Here is a 14,748-nt window from a genome sequence, read left to right as displayed (position 1 = left end):
AGAGGTTCAACATCTGTCCCTCTCCTAGTAATATAAAATCATCCTCTTCAATATGCATTGTCACATCTACATTGAAATGCTAGTAAGTTCGTGCTTGAAAAACTTCCAAAGACTTCTAGGGCAACTTTCAAAATGGAATTTGGGAGACTTAGTCTTACTAAAATGTAGTAAAAGCTATATTTCTTTAGTAAGCTCTGAAATTTTTCTTAAGCCTACCTCTGAGGGTATCTCAGTGGCGTGTAGTTTGTAAAAATACTCACTGAAGACCCTCTAGACACAAGTAAACAGACAACAAGATAGGTGCCAAAGTGGGCTGGGACCAGCACATGGTGAGGAAGCCCATGACATCTGTGATTCTGCTGCCCACTGTGCTCAGAGCTTAGTGGGAGCAGCAAGCCCTTCCTAGAAAAGAGGCAAGTTATCACCAATCAGCTCTTAGTAATGTGTTTTCCCTCTGTGAGTGGTAACTGCCTCCTGCTGTTGCCTTCTGCAGAGTTCCAACAAGTAGGCTTAACCCCTAACTTGGGAAAGAGTAATTACTCTAGCAGTCACTGAAAAGCTGTCAGCCCTTGCTTGGGATGGCATTTCCTGTGCTTTTTGTATGAAACATTCACCTTGTAGTCCCTGTTCGCTTTTACTGCATCTCAGAATTCCCTGTATTAGAAATGGAAGAGAGGAGTTTACTAACACTTGGCTTGACTATGGAAAGAAGCTTACAAAGTCTGCTGCAGTAGCACATCACTTTATTGATTAAGCAGGATGCAGGTACTATGTTTAACAGTACTGTTCTCCAAGGGGAAAGAAGATCCGTCACTGTATCCTGCAAAGATCAGTAACTCTCCCTTTTACAAAATCATGAAGCAAAGTTAATCACCTCCTTTTGCTTCCTAAATTAGCTATTTAAATGTTCAGTGTAAACAGAAAAGATGAAAAAATACTCAGGAGGACATCTGTCTGAGTACAAGATATTGATATAAATAGAGAGACTGGAAAAAGTAGTGAGTCTGTTTCGTTTTCTACTTCAGGAAAACCAGTCAGAACAGGACTGTGCAGGAAAAGCACTGCCATAAGCTCTTGCTGAGGGAGAAATTGGGGCACAGCTCAGCACTGTTTGTTTTCACGTAGGTTTAGATAATAAAACACAGAAGGCTGAAAGGGAGATTTGATTTACTATTGTTCAGAAACCACATTTTCTTAGGTCTGTAAGCGTCAGCTGTCCCTATGTTTTTGCTAGGGTTTTAGATTTTTTGCTTTTCTTTACATATTTTTCCATCTGTATTTTCTGTTGGGATAATAAAAGGTTTAAAAAGTCTAGAAGAGGAGGAGAAAGTGAGTGGTTTGCAGCAAGGAAGCGGAGTCTCTCATTTCATTCATTTCTTTTCTCATTGTTTGGCAGGTGGAAAGCACAGATTTACAGAGCTGAACTGGATCAGCTGAAGAAGTGGGGGAAGAGAAACAAAACAAGTACAGCACCATTGAGAAGAGCTTCAGCTTTATCTAGCAGCATCACCACAGCAACCAGAAAATACAATTAAAAGACAAGGGCTAGAGCAGAAAAGGTGAAAGTGTGGCTCCTTACCTTTGGACACAAGGCAGCAAAATAATTATGCAGAACAGAAAAGAGTGTTTCATGGATCTAGCCAAACTGTGGCAAAGGGAAGTGTCCCTTCATTAACAGGAATGTGCCACTGTTTATGCACTAGAGAGGGGAGTGCCATGAGATCTTCTGAAGAGACTATTTCTGTGGTTGCTTATCTACATGTGTTAGCACCCCTGCTGGGACTGAATTAGGTAGTACAGGCATCGTGGTCCATCAGGTACTGGATAGCAAATTTTTTTTTCATTCAAGGTGTACCCGGCACGAGAACTGAAAGACACCGCAGATCTTTTTCAGAGACGCAAACAGAGTGAGACAATCTCCAACCTTTCCCTTCTGTAACTGCCTGCTATACCATGGGATGTCGGCAAAGCTCTGAGGAGAAAGAGGCAGCGCGGCGGTCCCGTAGGATTGACCGCCACCTGCGCTCTGAAAGTCAGCGACAACGAAGAGAGATTAAGCTCCTTCTCCTGGGTACCAGCAATTCTGGGAAGAGTACTATTGTAAAGCAGATGAAAATAATTCACAGTGGTGGCTTTAACTTGGAAGCCTGTAAGGAATACAAACCTCTGATTATCTATAATGCCATTGACTCTCTCACACGTATCATTCGGGCTCTAGCCACCCTTAAGATAGAATTTCACAATCCTGACAGAGCATATGATGCTGTGCAGCTTTTTGCCCTGACAGGCCCGGCTGAGAGCAAAGGTGAGATTACCCCTGAGCTTCTGGGAGTCATGAAACGGCTCTGGGCAGACCCTGGCGTGCAGGAGTGTTTTTGCCGCTCCAATGAGTACCACCTAGAGGATAATGCTGCATACTACTTAAATGATCTAGAAAGGATTGCAGCACTGGACTACATCCCTACAGTGGAAGATATTCTGCGTTCTCGGGACATGACCACAGGGATTGTAGAAAATAAGTTCACCTTCAAAGAGCTGACTTTCAAAATGGTGGATGTAGGTGGGCAGAGATCTGAACGCAAAAAATGGATCCACTGTTTCGAGGGGGTTACAGCAATAATTTTCTGTGTGGAACTGAGCGGATATGATTTGAAGCTGTATGAAGATAACCAAACAGTAAGTGCACCTTCTGTTCCTTATACTCTTTCCTTCTCTTCCTTTCCCCCTCTCCAGTATTTGTCCTTTTTTCTCCCCTACCTCCCTACCCTCCCAAGGCAGTAATCCCTGAGTTCTCAGCCCCAAATGTGATTTCTTTCCCCACACCCTCAGTCTGTAGTAAAAAGCCAGAAGCTATGATTCCTTTATTTGGATAGTTTTCCCCACTGGACAGATTTATTTATTTATTTAATGTTACTTTTGGGAAATGGAAGTGCTCTTCACATGACAGCAGGTATTTTTTTTTTTGGTGTGCCTTTTTGCTAAATGTTTACCTAGTTAAGTGTTACTTCAAACATCACTTTAAAAAGGTAGACAGTAGTGACAACCTGGTGTACAGGGATGGTTAATTTGGACACCATGTTTTTCAAGTTCTGGGAAATTTTGGAGCTAAAATAGTGATAAGTAACAGGTTTTTTCCCCATGTGTTTCAGGATTTTCAATTGGAATTTGGGATGAAATTAATTAAAAAAAAAAAAACCCTAAAAAATGTTTTCTAATTAGTATGGAACTTTTTAAATTTAAATTTTTCTTTGACTGTTTTTGTTTATATGGTTTTTATGATTTGCCTTGTCCAATGAATAACTATTCCTGTTTAATTCCCTTCAATGCTATGAGCTTCTGGTTTTCGTAGCATACAAATACAGTAACTATGGAAAAATATATGAGCGCTTATGCATATGTAACTATGTGTTTGCTATCACATTCAGGTTGCCTGAATTAACCTTTATAGGGTTTCATTTGAACTTATTTGACAGCCTTGTAAAACATGATGCTTAGGAGATGGGAGTTTGTGAGTAGGAACACATAATGGTTCTATCATCTAGTGGTTCCTAAACATGCTGTATTTATGTTTTAGAACAGCTGTCTTTCAGGAAGAATTAAAATCTGTACTGTAAAATCATAAAGTTAACTTTTAAATGCTTCTACTTTTCTTGTACTCCTTTAAGCATCTTCAGTTGTTTTACATTTAGAAATCTTGTTCACCAATATCAGTTCCTGGAATAGTCCAGAACACTAGAATCCTTGTTCTTTTACAGCAGGTACATTATGTAAGTGGTGTTGGGGAGGACATTGTTTCAAGAAACTGTTATACGACGTTTCAAATCTAACTGGATCTCATTAAGTTTACAGACAGGGATCTTTCAGCCAGGTCTAATGATCTGGGTTTGGCAGTTGTGTATGGAAGAGGATTATTACTCAGCCTTAACTGACACCACTCCCCCACCATTTATGTGTAGTACACATATCTATGTCAAATGTAGTATACTGCACACGTATGTGTAAGAGTTGTATCATCTGTGTGATAGCCTCTAGTGCTTGTATGGGTGTGACACTGCTTTGTATGCAGCTATTTCCTTTTCCCTTTTTGCCCTATTTAAGGAACCCCTGAAAAATCTCACAACTGATTACCAATTCATATAGACTTCTTTAAAATGATAAAGTGGGGGAACAGGTTGGGAGAAAAGGGAATTTCCTCCACAGACAGACTCAGTGGAAAGGAGTACTGAAGCTCTACGTAAGATGTCTGTCACAGTGCAGATCCTGTGTGAATTTTCTCTAATCAGAAAAGCTCCACTCCCCTGTCCTGGAGAGGGGGCCAACTGTGACCTTCTTCACTCTTGGTTTCTTTGTACTGGACTTGTGTAATGTCAACATAGTTGCATACCCGATTTTTTCATTAACAATTGTTTATCAAGAGCTCCTGTGCTCTTTAAAGATGCCAAATACATGGTCATGGTTTTGATAATGACTTGAGTAACTGCAATGTCTTTAATGGCTAAATGTGAAAGCCTCCCCAAAATTATGCATATTTTATATAACACATGCCATTCACCAGATCCCTGAGGCAAGGTGAACTACAAGAGTACCTGAAACAACTTCAGTGCCTTCTATCTAGTCTGCTGTTTATATGGTATCACTTACAATAGAATCATGGTACAGACTAAAATATTGTCAAGTGACCTAGGGGATTCCACAGTTCTGGTGGTAGGGATCTATAGCAATCGAGGTGGGAAAACTCCATGAGATGGAAATGGTTAGAGAAAATAATTCCACAGGTGACACTGCTGATGTAATTTTTCAGAGTTTGTACTGGAAATTGACAGCTGTCACTGAGGTAGAGTTGGAGGAAGATGCTAGTATTTCCTTTCAAGCTGTATGAGAAATGCACAAACCAGGAAGAAACAAATACCGGACAAAACCTGTAGAGCAATACTTTCCAGAAATCTCACACTTGGCTTTTTGTTTGTTTGTTTATTTCTACTGCTATACCTCTTAGAAAAGTCTTGTCTGTTCAAGTTCTGGGTTCTGCAACCACCTCCTTCTCTCCAAACCAGCATAAGACTAGATCAACACCAAAGAAACTATTTCCTTCACATCCCGTGCATGTAGGAAAGGGGTTCTTTATGTATCACTTTATACAATCTCTTATCATTATTGGTACAGTGATTTCAACTCATTTGTATTTTTAATTCCTTTGTCTGTATTTTTGGCTGCTAATACAGTTTCTTCACAAAAATTTTTGTTATTAGAAGGGAGCTAAGTGATTGAGAAGCAATTATACTTAGGTTTGAACCAAGACTACAAAATTGTTTCTAAAAATACTCCCTTTGTTTTACAAGCTTGCCTTATATGGTTGAATCCCTTTTGTGTGCGCTTTCTATGATTCTTCAGGGGAAAAAAACTTATGGTCAAGAACATTCACCCAAGCTGAGTTTTGATAAAGCTTTTCAGAAATACTTGAATTTTACTACAAATGAAATATGCATTATGAGTACTAAATCTTTTACAAAGATTCTTCTTATTAGAAGGCAGCTAAGTGACAAGTTTGAGAAACAATTACACTAAGTCATGAGAAATATCAGACCAGAGAAATTTATTTTAAGGTAAAAAAACCCAAAAAGAAGATTGTTACTTAATTTTTAGTAGCTTTGTTGAGTTTGTATCTTTTTGTCATGTCACCATCGTCTCCATGTGTCTGAGGCTGTTCTATGCGTATGGAATTCTCTCTTAAATGATTTTTGCAAAGATGTGATATTTTCAATAATCCTGTCGGCAGTGTTTGAATTGGCCCTTTTTTGTTGGTATAGCTTATCATATATATAAAATATTTCCCTATTCTTATCTTCTGTAGTGATTTTACAGCTTATGCACTGCACTTCCATTTTCTTCTCTGTACTACGCTGATGCACCATTCACTATCCTACATGTGGACTTATGCTTTATTGTCTGGAGATTCTTGTCTTGGCACTAGTGCCTTCCTACTGAACAGATTTCTATATCTGATTTTCATTTCATAACTTCCTCTTGACATGATAGTAGTATTGCCCTTGTGGCAAAAAGGAGAGGGACACCAATAGCATTTCAGGGGGAACCTCACTGTATAATCATAAAGAACAGGTTACTCTTGGCCCATCTTTCATTGGCTGTTATGCTTTATCCATAATTTCACTGTGTAGAGATGGCACGTCCCAGGTGTGCTGAACAAACAGTAGTGTTAAACAGCTCTGATAGCTAAACTATGAGAAGTACCTACACTGGTAGATCACTTGTACTGCAACACTGAGACTGTCACTCATGGAAAAAGCCCTATAAATAATAGTGCTGCTGATCTAAAATGCTTCCTTGTGTAGTATCTGTGGTGAAGAGAACTATTAAATAAAACTAGTCCACTGCCAAACATAACTTACTGCTTAACAGAGTGTGTAAGAATCTGGCTGTTTAAAAAAAAACTGTGAAAGTTGAGCAAATAATCTATATGAATATGATAACTTCTGTGCTTCCTGTTGACAGAACTGGATAAATGCTATGCATGAGCGCTCTCTTTATTGAAGATGTGTTAAAATAATGATTGACAAATACGGTAAAAAATGAGGGGAAAACCAAGCAAATTCTGCATACTGGTAGGTCCTGAATATAGCTAACTCGTGACATCTGTTCAGGGTGAGATTACTGTAGTGACACCAACGTGCAGAAGGGAGAACAAAAATAATGCCAAAACTATCAGTTGTCTGGACAATTTTTTCTTTGCGTGTAATTTTAAGAGACAAAGTAAGTTAAACTTTATACTGCCTGAAACAAGTGAGAGAAGGGGAAGACAGAATTTTTCTGGAGCTTTTGTCTTTTCCTGCTACACTTTATTTTGGGTAACATCACTTGCAGAGACAAAATCACCTGAATTAACAGTTTGTAGATTTGTCCAAACCAATGTTTTGACTTGTCTGTTCAACATACGTGAACATACTAAAGAGCAAGATAGTGAAAACTATAATTCCTCATTTTTTTTTCCTCCACCTTGTGTGCTTTCCTCAGTCACTCTCTATAACAGTATTTTTTTCCTGCTTATCTAGGGTTATCTGCCAATGTTATCTGTGTCTTTTCATTTCCACAATGTCTTATGCAGTTTTTTTAATACCTGTCATAAATATAGCTGTATCTTTCCATGCACCGTACCTAGTTAGTATGACTCAACTAGATAACAGCTGCCTCTTCTTTTGATAGTTGCAAAATTGGTTTGTAAAATACCTTTGGAATGCTATTGACTTATAATAAGATTATTATTCCTGACCAGCACTCTGAAAAGGTTGCCTTAGGTTTTGAAATCAGCATGGGGATATATTCTCTATTATATCAAATAAATTACTTGTCTTGGTTTTCATGGTCCTTAGCAGCTGATTGACTCTCTCTATATTTTATTACATATTAAAATGTCATCTCTGGCCTTTGATAATGTTAAATTATCAAGTGATCATTATTTTTGCCTTCTTACATGTTGCATCCTGCACTTAGGAGTTTCCTGTTAATATCTAAGTGTCTCATTTTTATTTAAATTTTTCCTTAAATTAATATGTGGTAGAGAATGTTAAATAATCTGTACACTCTCATGTTAGTACTCCTGCCTCTCACCCTGAAAAAGAGTCTTGCAGGTTTTTTTGCAAGTCTCTCTATCTGTCCATCTGTATGCACTCAGTTTTGTGTTTCATACCTGCTATACGTTCTGATGAATAGTTTTCAGTTTTCTTCTAGAGTATAGCTGCAACAGGGTTCTAAGGCGTTAGAAAAATTCTTCAAAGATACAATATTAAAGTCAATAATTAAATGAGTTAAACATGAATGTATGATTGAGAATTCCTACGGTCAGTAGTTGCAACAGATTCATATGGTGCTGGAGCTACCAGGTAAAGGTTGTACATATATGCCTCTTCTAAAAATGACACTAGTTCAATAATTTTATAAATATGAATGTTAAAGGAAAACTACTTGCAGGTAACTTAGGTTTAGATAATTTTTATTGTCCATCTTACAGCCATTACAAGTGAATGGAAACATGAAATTTTAGGCTTTTTTGAGGCTATTTTTTTAGTATGGCATCTTGTTGAAGATGCAAATGAAAAAGACAAAGTACTGCAGCAAACCGTTCAGACTGCAGTAGGCAAAGCAAATTGTTGTGGTCATAATGGAACCTCTCAATTATCTAATAATAATTTTACCTGGAAACCCCTCTGTCATATACGAATTGTATGAATTTTGAACAGAAAACCTGTTTCTGCCAGGAATTTTTTTATGAAGAAAAATTTTAAACTTTTTTTCTTCATTCCTTTTTTTTTTTTTCCTCCCTGGAAGCCAAATACTTAAGGATGTTATTTGCCCCTCTTGATACTTCAGCTTTTTGAGAGTCCAGTCTCTCAAAACTCCCTTCTGGCATGCAGCTATTTTCCTGAAATACTAACAGTCAGGACAGAGGGGAAATTGTGATACATGTTATATATAGCTCTTTTAGCACCTGTTATTATCAGTGCTAAAAAACCACGTCAGCAAACATCTTTCTGACAAACTCTCTTGGGAATCTGAGAAACAGATTGACCTAAACTGTTCAGGTGCTCTCATTTTTCATGAAGCCTTTCTATTTCAAGATATTTTATAGCGAACTTTGTGTGGGAGCAAAGCCTAGATGACTTCAGCATTCATGTGTGTAATCTTTCAGCACTGCATATGGAATTCTAGCCTTGCCTTTTTCACTTAAAGTTATATATAAAGATATATTCCCTTACCAAAGTTTAATTTTATATAGTGATATATCAAGATTCTAGCCTGAAGATTTCTATCCAAGCATATATCTTCTGAAATATGTAAAATAGTGAATATATGTAAAAAAATGATCAATCAACTCCCAATTTGCAATTCTTTTTACTAGATATTATTTCAAGTCTGAATATTTTTGGTTACATTGTTCACTGTAACTCTATGCTTCTGATATGGATATCCACACATGGGACAGCAATTTTCTATATTTTGGACTTGTTGCCAAACTTTATATTCTGTGTAACTTCAGATACTAACAGTAACCCAAACTATTCTGGCTGTATGTTTACTAAATTTCTTCCATTAATTGCAAAAAACCCCAAAAAGTTCACAAATATGATAATGCGTTACACTGTGGAATATAAAAAATATACTCATTCTAATGACATGGTTTGACTGGATGAAGATGCCAGTATCGGATTGTAAAAGCCTAAGAAGTTTTGCTGTGAGGCTTATCTATTAAATGTTGATAGACTAATTCCTAAGACAAAGCTGTGTTTAAAACTGAAGATAAATAAGCATTTTTATCATTGTATAGCAGTGGGCTTAATTCAAAGAAATTCAGAGAGACAACAACAGGAAGACTTTTACCTGTTTTGGAAAAATATGGCGTGAAAGTAATGCTGTATTACTGCAGCATTCCTGCAATGGACCTACTGAGTAGTATTTATCTAATGTTGGTCATCAGACTTGTGTCTGAATTAGATGACTAACTTTCCCTGCATATTTTAGGTAACTGCAGGGGATGGCTCAAATCCCCCTATGACAAATGCCTGAAAGATGATATAACTATCTTTGTGACTGGCTGTATTCAAAACTCCTAGACTAAGTAAGGTGTTTTACTGTAATTTTTTAAAAAATTAATTTGGAGCATTACAGTACAGAGGCAGATAAAACACTAAGACATCAGGAGTGGCAGAATGCTCCTGAATATCCTATAAGCTTCAGGCTCAGAATAGTCTTTGGATGGAGAGAGATGAGTACTGACAGATAAATAAACGGAACTTAAGTAAAAATCTCAGTTATTCAGTAAGACTACCATCCCCCAAACTGTGAAAGAAAGAAAAAAATCACAACTCAAACCTAATTCTAGTAATGCCTATCAATCTAGTCCGTAGGTAGAACTTGCTTTCTAATTACAGGGTTAAACTAGCCACTAGAGTAGTACGTATGGACACACGACACCCACAAACACTTGGAGAATTGTAATGAGTTGGCAGCAAAGCCACTTAACTTAGTCAATATGTGCAGAAAGCACCTCCTGTCCATATTGGTTTCATGGGCAGAGAAGTTGATTGTATAAACTGGATAGCATCTATTTGATAAAGAATCAATTTGTGAAGGAAAGGAACTGAATTTCTCAGCTGCTCTCAACTGGGTTGGAAAGTCATGATCCTCTTCCCAAATATATTGTCGTAGAAAAGATAGAAGTGAAATTAGAGCACTGCTTATAACAAGGCAAATACAGGAGTTAGAAGGGGAATACACCAGAGTAATACAAGGTTCTCCTATAGCAAACTGCCATCTTTATGTGATACTCTCTAGATGACTCTATTGAAAATCACTTGCCTGAAAGCAAATTCTTCATCTGTCCTTGTAGAACCCCTTGAACAGTAAGGAATGCCACAAATTTTTAGGGTTGAAGGACATACATGACATGGCCTAACCTTTTAGAAAATATGCTTTTTGGACATTTAAAGGTTTAAACTTCAGAAGAACAATTAACCATTGTACATCATTCAACACGAAGTTGAAAACAACTTTTTAAGAACACTGGACCTAAATGAGACCATTACTGAACAATGTGATTAATTTATTGGGTGCATTAGCTTTTCCAGTTATTAACATCATACAAACATGCAAAGAAATACTTTCTGTGCTTAGAAAAAACAATGACCACAACATGCATTAAGAGGGCATTTTATTATCAAAACCATTTTTAAAAAAAATACTATTAGTTCAAGTGATTTTTCAGGTAACTTTCAAGAAATGGTTTGTAATCAGTGTTAGGTATAAACATTTTACCAAGTAAAAATATGTGTATTTTCTGAGATTTCCTGCTATGCAAAAATATGTGGATGTATATTTCAAGCATGAATGCTCTGAAATATTTCTGCTAAGAAAAACTTAAAGTTATACTTCTTGAATTAAAGCAAAAATTTGAGGAAATTGATTAGATTCACCGAAACTTAAAGCATAGGAATTAGAGTGGCATAGTTCAGGCAATTACAGTTTCCAATCAGTTTTTTCTTCTGTTTGATAAAAATATGTAGGCTTCTTATGCGAACTTCACAACAAACTAAACGTAATCTTAAAAGAGATACTCTAAGAAACATTAATGGTATGTGTGTAGCTTGGAAATTCACTTGACTATTGTAAGGATCCAAGATCCCTCTGAAGCCCAATGTCACAAATAGACTAATGTGGGTTATGTTCAGAACACTTCTAGAATACATCAAGAAGGTAGAGAAATGTTGATGTAATCTCTCATAATACTGTATGTTGTCTGCTTAATCACAGGGAATAGGAACATGTCAAAAAAAAAAAGGAAGAAAAACTCCATCTTGGTCTGGAAAAGCAGCTACTTTGGGTTATTTCTGTAACTGTGCTGCACAAAAATTGGAGAGAAGCTGTAAGAATGCTCTGTGGTATGCCAACTCTGGAGAGAGCAGTGCAGTCCAATTAGCCTTAAAAACTGGCAGAGATGCTGGAACAAAGAAGGAGAATACTTACTGTTAATACAACTTCAGAGTGAGTTTTGGTGGCAGTGGATTTTTTTAGAACTTTGTTCCATTATTACAAGTTCATATTTTAGGTAAATATATGCTTCTGTAATTCCCCCACACCCCAGTAATACAAGTGTAATTTGGCATATACCTGAGCTTTCTATACTTTTGGTACAGCAATCCAGAAACCTTCCAGGATGTTAGAACACTTCTTCAGTGTGTATTCCCAATACATGTTTTTCAGTGTATCCAAAATCCTCACTGACTCAGAAGACAGCTGGCTTTGTTTGTTAACATAAAAACTATAGCTAATGGGAATTTATTCACATCCTATGCCTAATGTGTGAATTTAAAAGGCTCCCTAGCTTAGAAGAGAGACATCAGACATAGCTCTTTTACCTGTGAATGTAGAAAGATACTGTGTCTTGAAATGGAGGCTGATAGAATTTTTTTTGGTTACTGTTATTTGGTGACGTTGCTACCTCACTGTTTAGAGAGCAAGAAAACAAAAGGTTGATCTGAAATTTTACTCCTGAAATGCCATAGCATTCATTGTTCCTGCAGGCTAGGGAGCAAATCTCTCCTGTAACGTTCACTTACTAAAACTATCTAGTTTGAAAGTTGGTAACAGAAGAACTTGTAAAACGTTTGACAAGCTTTAGTGAAGAAAATTGTGTGGCGTGAAACAAGAAGATAGAAAGTGGTCTTGAATACCAAAAGCCCTACAAGGTTTGACAGGATTACTAATAAAGAAAAACCAAACCAGTTAAATAATACATCAGGCTAAATCATGTATGAAATCTAAAAATACTAAGTACCCATTTTTGAAAAGCATTCCAAGGTGAATAGCAAATACTTAATTGTCTTGAAGGCTTTACTACTAACATCACATTACTTGTAATCATGTTTAAAATAGTTTTCAATAATAGCTTTTGTTGTTAGTCTAACACATGCACAGGTCAAAAAACTGGGAGAAACTAGTAACTTAGACTAGAATATACAGACACATGAAAAAATACATACCAGGAATAAATATGGTTCTTGCAAAGTCATGCCTTCTAAAGTTGATAACTCTGTGTGTGATGGTTGGTTGTTGGTTTTGGTGTGGTTTTGTGTGTTTGGGTTCTTTTTAAAGGAATGAGAAAATATGCAGGGAGATTAATACAGATGCTGAAACCATTTTACTTTGGAAAAAGGATTTTGACAAAGACTTTTTATGAGAGAAACTAGGCTGCTGTGGCTTTCCCCTGCTACAATAGGGAAGGTTGTCCCGAACAAACAACTGATGAAAGGTGGGACGAGTAGGATCTGATGGACAATTCTTCCAGTGTAAGGAGATAATAGAGGAGCAGTAGATGCTCAGCAACTTATGCTGTTTAACATATTCCTAAATGATATTAAAAAGTTGCTGTTAAGTCTGACATACTACTGATATTTGCAGTAGTAATTTTACTGATATTTATTCTTCTACACTATGCTTTAACAAGAAATTTCCCTTTTTCTCATGCTGAAAGACTAGATCCTTGGATAAGCTTATCTTCTATATCGCTACTGTCCTTGGGAGATGGTGCCTTGTGTAAGGAATGGTTTGTTTTTCTGCATCGATTTTCTGCTTTTTAAAGTTCTTCTGGATCTTGTTCATATGGAAGCATGAATGTCAGCTATCTGCCATGACGCTGGTGTGTACACTTTTGGAATTTTAGGTAGAAATTTCTTTCAACTTTTAAGAAGTAACTAACTTGATTTCACTTTATGGGGAGACAAACAATAGAAATATGATTTATGATAGAAAAATAATTGGAAGACATCTAAATATTACTGCTAAGTAATCTCTGTTTTTAGAGGAATGTAATCAAATGAGGCTTTATAAGAACGCTAACCTTAACACTAGATCAAAACTTGTCAAAAGATGTGTTCCTGGATACTTGATCAACTCTACTTAACAAATAGAATTTTTCTAAAAATTTAGTCTTGTGGTAGGATTAATAAGAAAATTATATCTATTCTTACAAAAATACACATATTTTTAATTTTTTCCTTTTTTATCACTTCTATAAAATAGGTATTAATTTTCTTGAAAATCTTTTAGATATATATTTTAATAATTACTTAAATATTTTTACTTTCTCACTGTTGGCTAATGTCTTCCAGTGTGTTTTTTAAGAATCTGATCTCTGCTATCATCTTGAACAAAAGGTTAACATATTCTGTCTTTAAAGCTGTTTTATTTTTTTGATAGCACAGAAGCATCTCACTTGCACAAAGCAAAGAACTTCATGCAGTCAATTCATTCTCCTTTCTTTCATGGCTCTCAGCGCAGCCTTTAGCTGCATCTCAAGCAACACTGCCATCTTCTACTACGTGTAACGGACCTATTGCGTGTATAGTGCATTCTGGCCGTGCCAGTGGTTTATTTTTTTTTGTGGCAGCAGCCAGTCAGAGTCCTTCCTCTCTTTCTACAGGTGACAATTCTGGACATGTGCTGAATGCCTTTACTGTGTATTTTAGTAAGGGTTATGTGTTCCTAGGATTGACTGGCTTTACTGGACATCTGCAGCACAGGCATTCTCTTTGTGCACACTGCCATGTCTGGACAGATAAGGTGAGACTAGAGGATAAGAGGTGGCTGCTGCCACCTCCAGAAGGACTTGGGGCTGCGGGGTTGCAGGTCAAATGAATTCTCTTGTCATGTCAGCATTGTCCATAGATGGATCACTGAGCATTCTTGTTCTTTGGAGTGCTACAGGACTGGTTTTGGGCCTTTACTCCTCTTGATCATGTTCTCTTTTTTTAAAATTTACTATTAACTCTGTCCACTGCCTTTTATACTAATATCCTTATAAGATATTTATACTAATAACCTTTTATACTAAACACTTCAAAATTAACAACATGAATACAGTTAACACCTTCATTGCTATCTGTTTGCTTTCAAGACCGTTTGGTGGTTATACTATTGGAATATTCTAGTTGAATTGGACAGTATTAGTAAAAGGAGGCCATTCTAGTCCCCTAACAGAAACCTCACAACTTAAGAAAATATAAGTACTTGTTATACATGCTGGAGAGATGGTGGGGTATTTTTTAAGCTATAAGGTTTTGCAAGTACAAATATTTGACCACTGAAACACACCTAGTGAAATACTCACGGGGGTAGTTTGAAGTGGCACTCAGTCTACACTAAAGCCTTTTCAAGTACAACTTTTTTGTTCTTTTTTGCATT

General features: G+C 36.7%; 2 protein-coding genes across 3 annotated transcripts in view; one reads left to right on the top strand and one right to left on the bottom strand.

The window, feature by feature from the left end:
• RSPH14 (radial spoke head 14 homolog) overlaps positions 1-14,748 on the bottom strand; it is a 103,196-nt gene that overhangs the window by 42,915 nt on the left and 45,533 nt on the right. The window lies entirely within an intron of this gene.
• GNAZ (G protein subunit alpha z) overlaps positions 1-14,748 on the top strand; it is a 74,315-nt gene that overhangs the window by 24,368 nt on the left and 35,199 nt on the right. For both annotated transcript variants that reach the window (XM_074844296.1, XM_074844297.1), the window contains exon 2: positions 1,397-2,676. In XM_074844296.1, the coding sequence (XP_074700397.1) occupies positions 1,954-2,676 (723 nt within the window). In that variant the 5' untranslated portion in view covers positions 1,397-1,953. The remainder of the gene's footprint in view (positions 1-1,396; positions 2,677-14,748) is intronic.

The sequence above is a fragment of the Strix aluco genome, chromosome 18, assembly GCF_031877795.1.
Source record: "Strix aluco isolate bStrAlu1 chromosome 18, bStrAlu1.hap1, whole genome shotgun sequence".
Taxonomy (NCBI): domain Eukaryota; kingdom Metazoa; phylum Chordata; class Aves; order Strigiformes; family Strigidae; genus Strix; species Strix aluco.
Note: the sequence above shows the minus strand (reverse complement) of the source record. Positions and strands in the feature narration are given on the sequence as shown.